The sequence below is a fragment of the Heteronotia binoei genome, chromosome 9 (genome assembly GCF_032191835.1).
Source record: "Heteronotia binoei isolate CCM8104 ecotype False Entrance Well chromosome 9, APGP_CSIRO_Hbin_v1, whole genome shotgun sequence".
Lineage (NCBI taxonomy): Eukaryota > Metazoa > Chordata > Lepidosauria > Squamata > Gekkonidae > Heteronotia > Heteronotia binoei.
In genome coordinates this window covers 89629752-89646129 of record NC_083231.1, presented here as the reverse complement: position 1 = coordinate 89646129, position 16378 = coordinate 89629752, and the positions used below count along the sequence as shown (strand labels likewise).

Below are 16378 nucleotides of genomic sequence, written 5' to 3'. Positions count from 1 at the left end.
AAAATGCTCTTGATTTTTGATGAACTTCTGTCATTCACTCCTTTGGATAACAGCACTACAGATCTGTTCCACATTTTGGGAACTTAGTCCAATTCACAATATTGGCTACTTCTTAAACTGGAGTCAAGATATAACCTGTGATTTTTTACATGCAAAGCAAGTGCTCTACCCTCTACTTTTGTCCTAATATAGAAAAAAATGAGCAATACAAATCAGAAGTCTGTTCTCCAAGCAAATATTTTGAAACAGAGACTGGTGTAGTGATTAGTGTTGGACTAGGATCTGAGAGACTCAGGTTGAAATTCCCACTATGCAATGAAAGTTTACTGATTAACCTTGGAGCGGCCATTCTATTTCAGCCTACCTCATAGGATTGTTGCTGTGAAGATAAAACAGAGGAAGGTGAGAAACTGGGGCACACATATCTAAATAAATAAAAATAGAACATTCTCCTGTCTTAAATAAAAATATTATTTACAAAGAAGGGGTGAATCTTTATTTAAGATTATTTATTTAGGATACTGTGCTTTAAGAAGTTCCACAATGGCTGACAGCTGTGATCTGGGAGATGACCTGTTTAAATTTCATAAATTTACTAAGGTGTTCTTACAGCCAATTCACACGCTCTCAAGTCTCTTAAATTCGCAGTGTGGGAATAATTATAACTTTACAAGTTTGCTTTGGCAATGCTTCTGAACACAGGGAAGGAGCCCATACATGTATGCTATCATGTGTAAACTTTGTGCTCATGAGCAGGTAACCATAGGCAGAGGGCGAAGGGTCAGCACAATCAGACATGCCTCTTCAAAGTGCACTGATTTAATGCAGTCAAGATGCTCACAACGTAATGTGTGGGAAGCTACGGGGTGCAAGCTTTTGAATTCTCCAGATCCCTTTGTCAGAAGTCAGCAAAACAGTTTACGCGCACCACGATACAGAGAAAGCCTTAATATTACCGTTTGAAAATTACGCCCCCCCCCTTTTTTTATTTTTAACACCCAAGCAGATTGAGAGTTCTGGAGAACACGAAGGCTTACACATTACGTTATGCTATTTTCCTTGGCGCCAATAAAGTCTGTTCCCCGCAGTGCTGTGCAATCCCAGCCTAAACCCAAATCGATTTAAACGGAAACAATTCGGTATAAACCTGCTCAGCAAGCGCCCAACCGGTTCTTGATGTGCCCAGTAGTAAAACAGCGGCCCTACTAACCGAGTCTGGGTGAGACAGAGCGGCTGTTTGAGACATAGATCCACATAAACGACCCCCAGTCTGCTTTACCCCAGTTACTCTCTGAGTGGGAAACCAGCCGGCTAAAGAGGTGAGGACCGGCGGCGGCGCCTTCGCGGCTCTTTCCAGCCGCCTTCCCCGCAGTCACCGGCTGTGCCCTGCGCCAGGCAACCTCCGGAAGCGGCGGCGGCGACGAGCCTTCCTCCGACGAGAGGAAGAGGCGGAGCCGGGAGCTGGAGCGCGAAGAAGGCCGCCTGCTCGGAGCTGAGGCTGGGACGCTTAAAACGGTGCCGGCGGCCATCTGTGGCGGGCTCGGGGGATTGGCGGTGAGAGCTTGCCTGGACGGCGGATCGCGTTTGTCCTGGAGCTTAACCTGGGTTTAGGTTCTGCTAGTAAATGCAGATGAAGGTGCATCTGAGCACGTGCAAAGGGCCGTCCCCACCATTAGCGCTCCCCCGCCCCGTCATTTTAATTCGTATAAAGATAACAGTGGGAAGACAACCGCTTTGAAAGGGAGGGCGCCAGCTGCCCTTCTTCCCCCGGCTCGGCAACACATGTCAACTTCCATCAATTCGTTGATCTGATGGATGCACTGCACTACTCTTTTCGTACCTTTTGGTTGGGTAGGCGCCACTTTATGCCTCTGGGGCAACCAGAATGGAGCCAGGGTTCTGTAGTTGCCATAGTTAATTGTGTTAACTAGTTCTGTAGTTAATTGCGTTATTATATATTAACACTGCCCCCTATCGTCTTTGCTCTGTTCAGGCATACTCAGACCAGTTTAATTTCAGCGGGGTTACTGCATGTGATTTCACACATCTACCTGAATGCTTCTCTATACTGAATCAATATTGTCTGTTTTGACACGCAGCAGCTCTCCAGGGTCTCAGCTTGAGGTTTTTCACACATCTACTGAGTAACCCTTTTGCTGGAGATATCCGGGCTGGAGTGAGAGAAAGAAAAGGGATGGAGGCAGCTCTGAGCTATAGCACATGGGAATGTAGTGTTTGTTGTGGGCTGTTACCTAAGCACATGTCTCTTCATTCTGGGTTATTTTTCTGCAATGACTACCACATTCTAGTGGTTATCACAAATGTGGGTAGAATGATAGTGTTTGAAATGCTTTTTACAACTTTTCACTCTGTTTTGAGTCCCAGTGAGAAAGGCAGACTCTAAGTAACATAAATAAATACATTAGACCGTGGGCACATCTTTAAGTACTGTTTGTGTACTGTTCCAGTTTAAATAATACAAAATGTGTTATTAGATTGTTCATAATCATATCATTATATTTTATAATAACATGAGGGAAATTGTTAACTTGGGGGAATTTCAGTATTTATTTTATTTTTTAATTTATTTTAGTAGATTTATAGTCCGCCCTTCCTCATAATGAACTCAGGGCAGATCATAAGCACAATAAAACAGTAAAAACAATAAAACCATAAAACAATCAATGAACAATCAAAATATGCAGCATGGATGGTGTTGTTCAGTCGCACAGCGGAGTCCGACTTTTTGTGACCCCATGGACAAAGTCACGCCAGGCCCTCCTGTCTTCCACCATCCTCCAAAGACTGCCCAAATTCGTGTTTGTTACATCAGTAACACTGTCCAGCCATCTCATCGTTTGGATGGTAAAGCGCGTTTTAAAGATTAAGATATAGATATCATAGTTGTCATAGCTGTAGGCCTGATATCTAGCAGTCCAAATAGTTGGTCAGTACAGGGAGGTCTGTTAGATTATATGAGCAGTAAGGTAAGGACGCTCACTTGCCTCACCAAAAGCCTGGCAGAATAGCTCCGTTTTGCAGATCCTACGGAATGGTAGTAAGTCTGGTAGGACCCGAATTTCCGTAGGGAGCTGATTCCAGTACCACTTGTCTGAGAGTTAAGCCAGAATAAAAGATTAGGAACTCTTTGAACATTACCTCAAATATTAATCTTTTAAAAAAGCTCTCTGTCGATGAATTGTTTCATGACTAAAGAATTTTTCTAGGTTGAAATTTGCAGGATTAATCTGTGCTCCATTTATATCAACTAGGAACAGAATGTATGAGAAAGAGTGACCAAGCTGAACACACTATTCTGCACTTAGCACTTTCCTCCCTTCTGTGTGGGGCTCTTCACCTCGGCTGTATTTCCTGGGTTCTGCATTGGCATCTCTGGAGAGGGGTTGAGTGTTGCCTGCTTATTCCCTGCCCTGTCCAAACTTGAGAGCCAAGAACAAGACCGTGACAAAGGTTAATGCAGAATTGATGTCTTGTATGATCTTGTATGGAAGTCAGAGGTAAAAAAGTGACAGCATCCTTGTTGTTCAAATGGTTTATGTAGCCTAGGGTGGCCAAACTGTGGCTTGGGAGCCACATGTGGCTCTTTCACGCATATCGTGTGACTCTTGAAGCCCCTATGACCCTGTTGGCCAGCTTGAAGAAGGCATTTCTCTCTTTAAATTACTTTGCCAAGTCAGCCGGTAGTTTGGAGAATGCATTTAAAGTTGCTTTCTTTCTACCTCTCCCTCCTTCCACTCCATCTGCTTTCCTTCCTGCCTGCTCTCAAACATCTGACACTTATGTCTTGTGGCTCTCAAACATCTGACGTTTATTCTATGTGGCTCTTATGTTAAGCAAGTTTAGCCACCCCTGATGCAGCCTTTACAGTTTACAGTGATATTTAACTAATATTTTATATTTGCTCAGTTTTAAAATGTTTTTTCATTTTGTGTTCTGTGTTGCTAATGTTTTACTTGTTCTGTTTACTAATATTTGGGTATCAAATTTAATGTTATCATTCTTGTCTGTGCTGCTTTCTGATTTACTGATGTCCTTCATGACTTTATATTGATATTTTATGACATTTAAGCCCATAATTCTGCATCAACTAGGCGAGGGGACACATAAAGATGTTAAATGGCAGTGGGGAGGGGATTGCCAAAGTGAAAACTTTCCCTGGCATTTGTGAATTTCAAATCAGCTGATTAATGACTCTTTTAGGGGTTTTTGTAAAATCAGTGCAGTGACAACAGAAAAGTGGTTTATAGAATACTTCGGTCTGCTGTGCAAGGTAAAATATATTTGAGATTAGTACAAAGGCATGGTTCAGGCAGCATCACATGCTTTGAACATATGTGTTCTGTTGATGCGCAGTTCATTTTAGTTGCAAAACTGAATTATTTAAGGCTTTTTTGCACAAGCAATAGGGTAGTCCTGTACAAAATGATGTCACAAAGTTACATGGACAATTTATTTGGATTGTGATGTATACTATCACATAAAGTTTGCTGTAACTTGGATTCTACTATGTAATTTTGCATCATTTAATGTGTCATGTTAACATTTACGTTTTACCTCAGTTCTGTTTTTTTAGATTTCTGGTTTGTTCTACAACCCAGCTGCTATTTAATTGTTTATTGAATGTCCCATCCTGTTGATTGTATTGATTCTCTCTGTGTAATCCACCTTGAATCCCAGTGAGAAAGGCAGGCTATAAATAACATAAATAAATAAGCCTTGCCCAAGTCAGATGTAGGAAAAGAGTAAGTGTGGCAGAGGGAATGACTTGGAGTAACCGCAATCTAGTTAATGTGAAACTGAAGCATTTGGGCTGCCAGTGAGAACTTAAGAACAAAGGGCTAAAGGACAGAGAAAGATGAAGGAAGGAATATGTGTCTGGTGGCTTTCCTATATGTTCAAAGCATAGAATGTTTCTTGTTGGGGAAATCCACTGTGGATAAGTAACAGTGTTGTTGCCTTAGGCACAGTCTAATTGAGAATGTCACCTTGTTGCTATCCACAGAATGTGTTTTAAAGAACTGTTTCCCCATTCTGCTAACTCCAGTGTACTGCTTATGTGAAAGAAAAGGAGAATTGATGGCGTTTTTTAACAAGTTTCACCTAGAAAGCTGAGTGCATACATTTGCATGAGATAGTTATATTAATAAGAGGAATGCATCTAATTGTGCTGTTAAAGCAGTATTAAGTAAGAGACACACAGAGCTAGGTGTTACCAGATATCAATGTTCAGGGGAAAAAAACAATCAAAAAGCCCACCGTGGTTGCATAACGTCCATTTTAATTATGTGCAGAAATAACTGGTTAAAATTGGTGACCTTTTTGCACCCTGTAAACACCATAAGCACTGTGTGCTGAAATCCTATGCTAGCAGTCCTAGGAACACTTATCTAGGAGTAAGGCTGTGAACAAAATGGGACATATTTCAAATAGACTGGCTTTAAATATTTGTTTCATTTGTAACACACTTTTTTCTCCAGCAGGGACCCAAAGCAACTTATGTTGTTTTCCTCTCAGCCATTTTATCCTCACAACTACCCTGCAGGGTAGATTAGACTGAGAGAGAGTGATTCAGGCCTGTAGCCATGGGGGCCCCCTCTGGGGGCCCTGCCCCCAACTTTTAGCAGAGGCCCCCCCAACTCAAGGCTCCTGACCCAGAGAGGTGGCTGTGGTGAGTCTCCCTGCTTCTCGCAGCTGGCTTTAAAACTGACTGCAAAGGCACAGAGACCTGGACTGACAGCCCCACCTCTCTCCTGTCCTGCTCAGCATGAGCTGGACAGAAGGGAAGAGACAGCAGGACTCCCTCTTCCTGCTTCTAGCAGCTGGCTTTAAAGCTAGCTGCAAAAGCACAGAGACCTGGGCTGCCAGCCCCACCTCTCTCTCTCATACACCCTGCAGGGCAGGAGAGCAAGAGGCAGTGGTCCCCCAGGTTCTTGCAGCCGGCTTTGAAGCTGGCTGTAAAAGCACAGAGACCTGGCCTTCTGACCCCACTTTTTAAGGTTGGGGGGCTTTTAAAAAATTGGAGTGCTTCTCTGGAGTGCTTGGCCCAAGGTTATCCAGTAAGTAAAATTACAACTTCACAGCTTCTCCCCCTTAGCAATATGCTGCTTGGGTACCTGGGAGCTAAAGAAATACTTAAGCAAAGAATCTCGGAGACAGTTCTTCAAGCTATAGAATGTGGGCACATCTCTTCCTGGTGGTATAGAATCGTAGCCAAAATTTTGTGCCAGGAAACTACCTTTATGCTTTAGAATTCCCTAAATACTGCAGAGCTTTCACCTTGGTCTACTTTGATTGCCTACTCTACATGCTACTGGAAGGGAGATATCTATATACTTCCTATTCTCAATGTCTGTGTTCCTGTCAACTGAGTACACTCAAACAGTGGAACATGTTATTAATTCTGTCTATTTTTGCAAGGACATTTGTTCCACATATTTTACCCATATCCTATCCAAATTTCCAGGAAGATCTGATAATTTCTATGCATATCTTGTCTTTGCTGACTGATCTAATGAGACCACCTCTTAAGTGGCCAAATTATGTGTCAAGGCTTTGTCCATAAGAAAAGAGACAGGCAGTACCTTTATTGGCATAGTCCATAAGAAAAAGGGTATCCCAAACCCTTTAATAACTCTTATATCTAATTAATTATACCTACAATAATGTGAATTTAAATTTTTGTATATTAATTTTACATTTGTATGTAAACTATGCAGTTAATGAGTCCGCTTGCAGAGAATGCGGGATAGAAAACTAAAGTAATAAATAATTAATGTGCTGTTGGCTTACCTTTTAATTTTAGTAAATGTTGATGATGTTGAATGAGGTTCCATTGCAGAGTGAGGATTCAAATCTGGGTCTCCTTGTTCCCACTTGAAACAGTACACAATGCTGACTAGGATTGCTTCCTGCATTTATCAACTCAGTAAATTCAGTTTACCCTCCCTGACCTGTTGCTAGCCTGATCTCATCAAATCTCAGAAGCTAAGTAGGGTCAGCTCTGGCTAGTATTTTGGATGGGAGACTGAGGAATACCAGAGTCATAATGCTGAGGCAAGCAATGACAAACCATCTGTGAACTTCTCTTGCCTGGAAAACCAGATGGGGTTTCTGTAAGTCAGCCGTTTAACAGCAGTTTCCACCACCAAGTTCAGTTCATTTAGAATTGTGGTCATTGTGTTGTGTAACAATAGTGCCCTGAGACAAGGCCAGCTGATTTTTTTTTTGTAGATGCTTTTCAAGGGTAGTGACTGGTTGCATACAGTGTGGTAATAACATTTGAGATTAATGTCTCAGATCTTTAAATGTTTTTCAGGAATACGTTTCAAAATAAATTACATATTACAATAATGAATAGTATACCACTCTGCTGCTTTATGTGAATGAGTTCTTAAAAGTTACATTGACTTTGTGTAAGAAGGACAAACTTTTCTGTCCAATAATAAGGACAAGTTTTTCTATCTAATTGACTTTTCCTAATTTAATTTTACCATTTCTTGGCTTTCTCTTAGGAAATTGCCTGCAATAGTAATACTGATATGGAAATCTTATCATTTGTATCTTAAAACACAGTGTTCGAATGACAAAGCAAGAAATACTTTCACTTAGAATTAAACACTTGAGCTCCTTATTTAGTAAGTATTTCATTCTCATTCTTGTATAGCCTTGGATCTTACCTTTTGTGGCTTTTGAAAATATCACTCTATATGAGAAAATTCTATCTAAAGAGGGCAGTTGAGGATTCAGTAGGTGAACCAAAAATTTCCGTGTATCTTACATACTATGATTTTAAAAAAGGGAATATAAAACTTCTCATTTCCAGTTTATGTTCAACCAACCATTAATTTCTGGATTGTAGTGACTATGTTCATAAAGATGCCAGTGAATTAATACATATGAGATTTGTATGTGTAAATTCAGACCATCCAAACACCACCAGAGCCAGAGCGTTTTCAGTAATAGCCCCCACTTTGTGGAATGCCCTCCCCCAAAATATCAGGGTCCTGTGGGACCTACCACAGTTTCGCAGGGCCTGTAAGACCGAATTATTCAAACTCACCTTCAACGGCTATTACCTTACAGCAGGGGTGCCCAATGGTAGCTCTCCAGATGTTTTTTTTCCCTACAACTCCCATCAGCCCCAGCCAGCATGGCCAATGGCGGGGGCTGATGGGAGTTGTAAGCAAAAAATATCTGAAGAGCTACCGTTGGCCATCCCTGCCTTACAGCACTGACAATCTCACTGAACTAACATAATGGAAATTAGAAACTTGCCATCTTGGACTTTTAATGAATAGATTTATGGTTGTTAATATGCATAGAAATGTTTTATTATATATTTTATTTGTTAATATTCTATGTTGTTTTAAAACTGTTTTTAACTGTTGTTAGCCACCGGAGCCCATCAGGGGAGGGCAGGATATAAAACTGATAAATAAATAATATCTGTAATGTTATAAAAGCAATTTCAAAGGAGTAGCCATATAAATCTGTTGCCTTAGTATCTGGTGATATGGGCTCTAGTTCTCAGAGATTAATGCTGGGATAAAATTTTGTTAGTACTCATGGTGGTACAGTACTTTTGTTCACTGTAAATGTACATTAATGGCCAGATTTGGAGCAACTGAGCCTGATTCTGATTCTGGAAACAAAAATGTTTGTTAAATATGGATCACCATTTTTCTCGGTATAATGAAAGCATCCAAAATAGTATTATATTCTTCAATACTTGCTTTGATTGTATGCCATCTAGTGTCCAAGTGTTAAATTTATTGCAGGTGTGTTCTTATCTGTAATCTTAAGAAAATGTCCTCAAGACATTGCATAGAATTGCTGCATATTTGCAATTCATTGTTTAATTCCATTTTAAACCATTTTCTGAATAATAGAAAAAGGGACAAACAAATTGTAACATCTACTAAGTATTAAGTTAATATAGTTGAAATGATTTCTGAAGACAATGGTAAGAATATTAGTAGACTGCATACACAGGGTTCTTTGGTCTTCTCAAAATGTGCTTCGTTAGTCATATAAAACTTTTTGCTTCAAAAGTTTCTCCTTCTCTTAAGTGACCTTGAAATATTCCCAGAATTAGAAAACTGTTTAAGTCATAAGTTCTGTTTCTGTGATTTATGCATTAACCATCCCAACTTTTATACAATGCTCAAAGTATAGCAATGGATGTATTCTAAGACTCCCTGTTGCAATTCGTATATAGTAATTGTAAGTGGGTAACTAAATATAAGAGCTGTTTTTCTGCTTAGGATGATGATGTTGTTTTATTGAGTTCTTGTGTGTCGTGACCCTGATAATTAGTCTTGCTTATCCCTGTCACTGTCTTATTTCTATCCCCTCCCTCCAGCAAGTCCCAGTGATGTGGAGTAGTATGAGAAAACACATGATATGATGATGTCACAGTATAGCATACCTAAAAATTATGGTAGAATGGGGATTGTCAAATGTGATTGGTATGCCAAATAAGCTGCAAGTGCTTTAGTTTTGGAACACTCAGACTGAATGGATTCTTGAATTGGATAATGTGTATTTCAAAAGAGACTGAAGGTTATGTCATAGTTTTTAGGCTTAAACAATTGCCTTCAATTTTTTTGTAGTTTGAGCGATAGCATGAATAAAATCCCATATTATTATTAATCATGTCTCTTTTTAAGAAAAATGAAAGGTAGTATTACTGAAGATCATCTTTATCTAGACTACTTCCATCAGAAAGAAGACTGCATCTTGCCACTTCACACTTCCGTATCTTTATTTCTGTTGTCTTATTGTGACTGCAAGACATTCAGAGTCTTTTTAGTATCTCCAGGGGAAATACCTCCAGACTCCCAGTTTACAGACAAAGCACTGCCTGAGGCCCTGGAGTTTTGCCTTATCAAAAGGTGCCAGCTTCCTTCAGTGGTCCAAAAGTGTTGCCTACCTGCTGTCCTTGAAAAGAATGGAACATTTTGTCGAGCAGGACTTGCTGTGGTGTTAAGGCATATAATACGCAAAACAAATGAGGCTGATCCGTCAAAGAAGGAAGTTTTGGAACTCTTGGGATTTAAAAAGACCTGTTTGAAAGCCTGTGCTGAAGTGAGTGTATTTCTACTGTAAAAGTATTAACATTGCTTTATAATAAACTACTAATAAATTATATTGTTCTCAGAGTGTAATCTAATATCAAAGTGACCAGTTAACCTATTTCTATCTTGGTATTTCAAAATACATGTGAACCAAAAATAAAATTTGGATCTGTTTTTGCAACTGATGCCAAGAGCTTCCATCATAATATAATGGTAGATACTCAGTGGACTTCACTGAAGCAAATGAAGTAGTTGTGAATTATAAAGTGAGTATGTAGGTTTTATTTGTACTAATTCAAATGAGACAGTAGAATTTTGCATTTGAGTAATGGGACTGGGTTGGGGTGTCAGTATCTGTAAGGTCTTTAACATATTGGATCATTGTGCACATATTGAACTTTGGCTTATTAACAGTGCAATCCTAAGCATACTTACCACTTTTAAAAGTTCTTTGATAGGCATAATTGTTTAGGATTGCACTGTAAACCTCTTACTTTTTAAGAGACTATGGAAGGATAATGCGTGTCCAGTGAAATTGGATGCTGGTCTTCAAAGAGCTAATTTAGGACAAAGTTTAAGATGGATTCTTGGGGAATTTTTTCCCTATCTTGTGAATAATAAGAACTGCCCTCCATTCACACTTCTATACAAAATAACAGAGACCGCTGAACCATCCGAAATGGTTTGCTGTACATAAGAAGTTGATATTTTAGAAGCACAATCCCAAAATATCTCTGTATGTTTAACTAGTATTTTAATTTAGAACTGTCCCGGTATACATATGTCAAAAATTGTTGTTATTTCTGTTTTATGCAGTAAACAGTTTGTCTACCACAGGGGTGACAGTACAGTTTTTGGTTAGAATATCCATGAAATTCCCTTCTTGTCTTTTGCAGTGAGTGCCCTATAAAAAGAATCCCTCCACTAATTCATTGTCTTTTTTATAGGTTAGTGAATGGACCAGACTTTGTGAAATCAGCATTCCTCTGGCTGTTGAGGATTTTCTGAAGCTGTCTCCTGGTCAGCATGAGAATATCCCCGTGGAAATTCTGCAGCTTGAAAAGAAGTTGGGAGAACCTGTAAGAGTGCATAATGATGACAAAATTCGAAGACAGAAAGTTCAGCAGCAAAACTTGCTTGTTAAGAAAGGAAGTAATGATTCTTCTGAAGAAAGAAAACCAAGAGAAATTCAGGAATCATCTCCTGTAGATTTGGAACGATCTTTCTCTAATTTAACTGTGCAGAAAAATCCAGTTTCCACCAAAAGAGAACCTTCTCATATTAGAAAAATGAAAACCTCTGAACTGCCACCTCTGGAGCATGTTTTTGCTGAAGGGCTATATTTTACTTTGGCTGATATAGTTCTCTTTCCATGCATTCATCAGTTTTGGGTAAGAATTAACAAATTTATTTTCCCCCTGCTACCATTGTTATCTAGTAGGTGGTAGGAAGGGTGGGAATTAGTTGTTGGGCTGGTGCAAGAGTAATGCTGGCTGCTCTTAAATAATCATGTTTAAGAAACAAATGAATGTAGGCTATATGTTTTCCTCAGGAATAATCTTGTTTGGCATAAATATATATATTTTTGTTTGATACATTTAATAGAAGAATAATAGCTTCTTTCTAGAGCTAATTCTAACCTCCATGTTGCAGGAAAATATTGGAATCCTTTCTAATTTTTTTTTTGGGGGGGGGTGGTTTCTGATTTTTCTCTTTCTCCTTCTCATGTGGCCCCATATCTCAACCCATGGATAGGGACCACAATGAAACAGATTTTTCTGCAAACTTTGGAGACTCCCCAGGTTTGTAGAAAAGTCAGAAAAGTTAAAAAAATATGATGTGGGTTTAAATTTTTCCCATTTTTAAAGGCTTTTTCTCCAATAGAAGCATGGGGTCATAGGTGTTGTGGCCGTTTGTTTTAGCCCACAGTCCATCTTAATTCCTTCTGACTAATTCCCATTCTAGTGCAATTTTGTACAGATTAACTCTTGGTAACTTTTAAAGTCATAATCCACAGTAGCTACATTGAAGGCTTGATCTAATTGATGCATGTAATGTGCTAGTTATAGCTACACCATGCACGATTTTCAGGGTATCCAGTTTAGGTCAGGGTAATCTCTTTCTAAAAATAAAAAACAGTACTAAGGAAAGATAGATTCAGTGACTAAATAAATTATGCACATAGAGCACTATCATATGTCAGAAATGAGCCAGTTGGGTTGGGAGAAAGAACCCAGGAGAGAGTTGCTGAGAAGATGAGTGGGTGGGGTTGTTGTTGTTTTTTGCCTTTTCTAAACTGCTAAATTACTGCATTAACTGAGGTTGTTTTGTGAGAGGACAGAATTTGAATGTGAATTCAAGGGAATCCTATGAAGTTAATGGGCTGTAGGTTCGGGAAAGACAAAAAAAAAATACTACTTTACAGGGAGAGCGATTAAAATGTGGAATTCACAGCTGGAGGATATAGTGATGACTGCAGGAATAAACAGCTTTAAAAGAGGATTAGAGAAATTTGTGGAGGATAAGGCTTATCCATGACTACAAGGCATGGTGACCAAGGGAACCTCCATGTTCAGAGGAACTAATCTTCTGAATCCCAGAGCCAGGAGGCAATATCAAAGGAAGGCTTTGGCCTCTATCCCCTGTTGTTGGCTATTCAGAGGAACTGGGTGGTCATTGTGTAAGACAGGATGCTGGACTAGATGAACTATTGGTCTGATCCAGCAGGGTTCCTCTTACGTTTTTGTATGTCTTTATCTACTTCATTTATAACACCTTTCTCACAGAAACTCCCTTATTGGGGTTCTGGAACTTACTTTAAACAATGGACTCTGGCTCTCAACTATGATGGGGTACTTTGTAACAAATGCACAGGATTCCTTCTCTAAACTACTGCCATAAATTAAGCAAGGTCCTCCCCCCCTCCACCTACTATTATTCTACTAGATGTAGCAGATGTGAGAAGGAAAGGAAATTTGCTCTCTGTTTCACCCTTTTGGGGCGTCATGTGGCTCCAAATACCTTAATTATTAAACAGAATGTTGTATTCTCCATTTTTAAGGTTTTCAGCAAAAATCATCAAGACAGAATGTCAGAGTTGCCGTTAATATCCAGTTGGTACCAAAGAGTTCAGGAAGTACCAGGAGTTAAGACGGCTGCTGCCAAATGCAAAATGCAGTTTGTGCAGTATCAGGGCTCATCCTCTTTCCAAGCCAGATGCCCACAAGGAACCTGCACAGCTTCTGATGAACCGGAAGAGGAGAATGAAATTGCTCAGTTCATAGGTGGTCCGAGGCCAACCATGACAAAATTAATGGTAGCTGAAGAATTGCTTAAACTGATGATATCTGCTAACCATAAAAATGTTTGCTTGTGTTTGGGGTGATAAAGATTTGTAGACACTTAATTAGAGCTTAACAATAATCTGTGGATGGCTTAGTTATTGGGTTAAATTCAAAGCTGCATTTCCATGTGCCAAAGTTACATTTTGTTCATGGAAGAACGCTTTAACACCTCACATGGTATGAGAAAAGCAAAATTAAAATCAGAGATTATTTTTTCTGCTATTGCTGAAGTTGGGTAATCACTGGCATCAGCAGAAACATAACTGTTATAGAGTATTCTAGCATTCCACAATCTTTTGTCTAACCTTATTGTTGTGAGCATGTTCTTTCCCTTTACGGTTCTGTTGATGTGACTTGTTTTACTAAACTTACAAAAACCATGCAGTGTGGTGTCAAGTCTGCCAGTATAATGGGCCAGTATAATGTTGATGAGGCTGAAAAATATGCTTCATGCATAGTGAGTTCATAATTCAGCTGAAATTTTAACGGGGGACTTTTGGGCTCAGCCTCTCAGTTACATCAGCAATCAGGTATGAGTGAACCCACCCCAAAACTGTGTGGTCTTGGGTTGCCAGCTCAGTGACCCATCTTTTTGCTTGACTTGAGTCCAGTAACACCTTAGAGACAAGCAAAATTGTGGGGGTATAAGCTTTCAAGAGCCAAAGTTCCCTTTGTCAGTTTTAGCTGTCAAAAGCCTATACCCCCAAAATCTCTAAGTGCTACTGAACTTGAAACTGGTTGTAGTGCAGACCAACGAGGCTACTCTCTGAAACTACCTTTATGCTTATAAGCTAAATGTTTTGGTAAGGCATCCCACAAATGTTCAGAGAGGGAGAATACTTGAATAGGACGTGAACTACTAAGCAAATTTACTGCTCATTGCATTAGGATATCCCTGTTGCAAGTTACAAAGCATGACATACAGCATGGCATTTTGACATTGCTTCCTGACCTTACTGCAGTTTCCCCTTAAATACAGGCTAATGGTATTGAAGCAGTGTTTTGTCCTCATCCACACCCTACCTGGGCCCTAAACTGGGAAAGTCTACCAGCTGCAGTTAACCCAGGAGAAGGTAGAGATCTGCTGTCTTTTGTATTCTTGTTGAAATCGTACTTTGAATTACTTCATTTACAAAGAGATGCTTTGATACTTCATATAAAGTGTTGAAAAATATTAGGCATAGCAGCATTAGGTGTAGTAGCTGTGACATTTCAAATAACTTTCATGCCCCATAAAAAGGACAAACTGGAGATGAGTATTTGCCCAACTTGGAGCAAGTTACTGGACACTGTTGAGTATAGAAAGCATTGAGTATTTAAGATAAATACCAATAGGGTTGGAACTGATCAAGGCTCACTATGCAGCAGCAGTGATAAAGACCTTTGGTATGACCTAGTTACAGCTGCATTAATGTACTTTCTTATCTGCCTTGGCAGAAAGTATAAACATGTAGTAACTGTATTAGATAATGTAGTCAAAGTCATTCCCCTGCATACTTGTCTCACTTTCAGTGTTGCTGGACATCAGCACATAGGCATAAAGTGCAAATTTATTTTATTGAATAAAGAGAGTAGTCATAAATCGCAGTATGTTTTCATCCAAATAATGTGGTCAGTTCATGGATTTTATCTAGGGTACTGACCTTGAAATCTGCTGTTGTGAGCATCCGGTTTTATGTACATTACATTATCTGAATATCTGTTGATGTTTGTTGAAGGTAGGACAGACGTTCTTGCCAATTGATGGGGCAGGAGCAATTGCTTCACACTGAATGTTTCTGTGTGGATGACCTGTATACATCATCCAGTCCAGAGACCATACTTTATATAGCTGAGAAGTACAGTGCCCAAGTTTGCAGATGATACCAAATTACCAGGATGGTGAAAGCTAAAGCAGATTATGATGAGCAGGGGCATAGACTTTTCAGTTTCCCGGGGGTGGGGGGCTGGGGCCCAGCCAGAGGCATTTGATCCAATGACATCATAGGGAGGAGCCAGTGCCATCATAGGGAGAGGCCTCCGTTATCGCTACCTATGAATTTATAGAGAAGCTCCCTCCCCATAAATTTAGGGAGCACCCCCCAACAATGCCCATGGACTGGGCCAATACAGGAAAAGGTGGGAGTTTGCCAGTGGTTATAGTGGTATCTCAGAGGTCACTTGCTGTGTCCTGTTTTTGAAATTTACTTTTAGAATAGTCACTTTAAGATCTGCAAATATACATATAATGTGCATAGGACAAACCAATGGTCACAAATTTGACAGTAAAAGGCAATACAGAAAAGCTTTAGGGGAACATTTTATAAGTTTCCCTGGATGTTCAGTTGCAGGTGCCATGTTAATCATGTAATCCCTGCAGCTTCTAAATTACTATAATAGCATTTCAAATTTGTCAAAGTGTTTTATAACTTTTTATTCAAAAAACCACCATGTAAAGTAAGCCACAATAATGTTGTTATATGTTAAGGAACCAGTTCATTTTAGTTGTAGCTACCTAGGTAGGGTTGCCAAGTCCAGTTCAAGAAATATCTGGGGACTTTGGGGTGGAGCCAGGAGACTTTGGAGTGGAGCCAGAAGACATTGTGATGGAGCCAGAAGCAAAGTTGTGACAAGCACAATTGAGCTCCAAAGGGAGTTCTGGCCATCACATTTAAAGGGACCTTTTCAGTGCCTTCCCTCCACTTGAAATGATGAAAGATAGGGGCACCTTTTTGGGTTCCACAGTCCAAACTTTTTGAAACCTTGGGGGTTGTTTTGAGGCGAGGCATTGGATACTATCCTGAAAATTTGGTGCCTCTACCTCAAAAAACAGCCCCTCCATAGCTCCAGACACCCACAGATCAATTCACCATTATACCCTATGGGAATCAATCTCCATAGGGAATAATGCAGTGTCCAGCAGACATTCCCCCCCCCCGCTGTTTTCTGATGACCCTG

The 16378-nt window shown here is 39.8% G+C and overlaps 1 protein-coding gene across 2 annotated transcripts in view; it reads left to right on the top strand.

Annotated features, from left to right (window-relative positions):
- The first annotated feature begins 7601 nt into the window (after positions 1–7601).
- GSTCD (glutathione S-transferase C-terminal domain containing) overlaps positions 7602–16378 on the top strand; it is a 62692-nt gene continuing 53915 nt past the window's right edge. For both annotated transcript variants that reach the window (XM_060246980.1, XM_060246979.1), the window contains exons 1-5: positions 7602–7655; positions 9690–10107; positions 11045–11488; positions 13159–13413; positions 14421–14514. In XM_060246980.1, coding sequence (XP_060102963.1) covers positions 9694–10107; positions 11045–11488; positions 13159–13413; positions 14421–14514 — 1207 coding nt within the window. In that variant the 5' untranslated portion in view covers positions 7602–7655; positions 9690–9693. The remainder of the gene's footprint in view (positions 7656–9689; positions 10108–11044; positions 11489–13158; positions 13414–14420; positions 14515–16378) is intronic.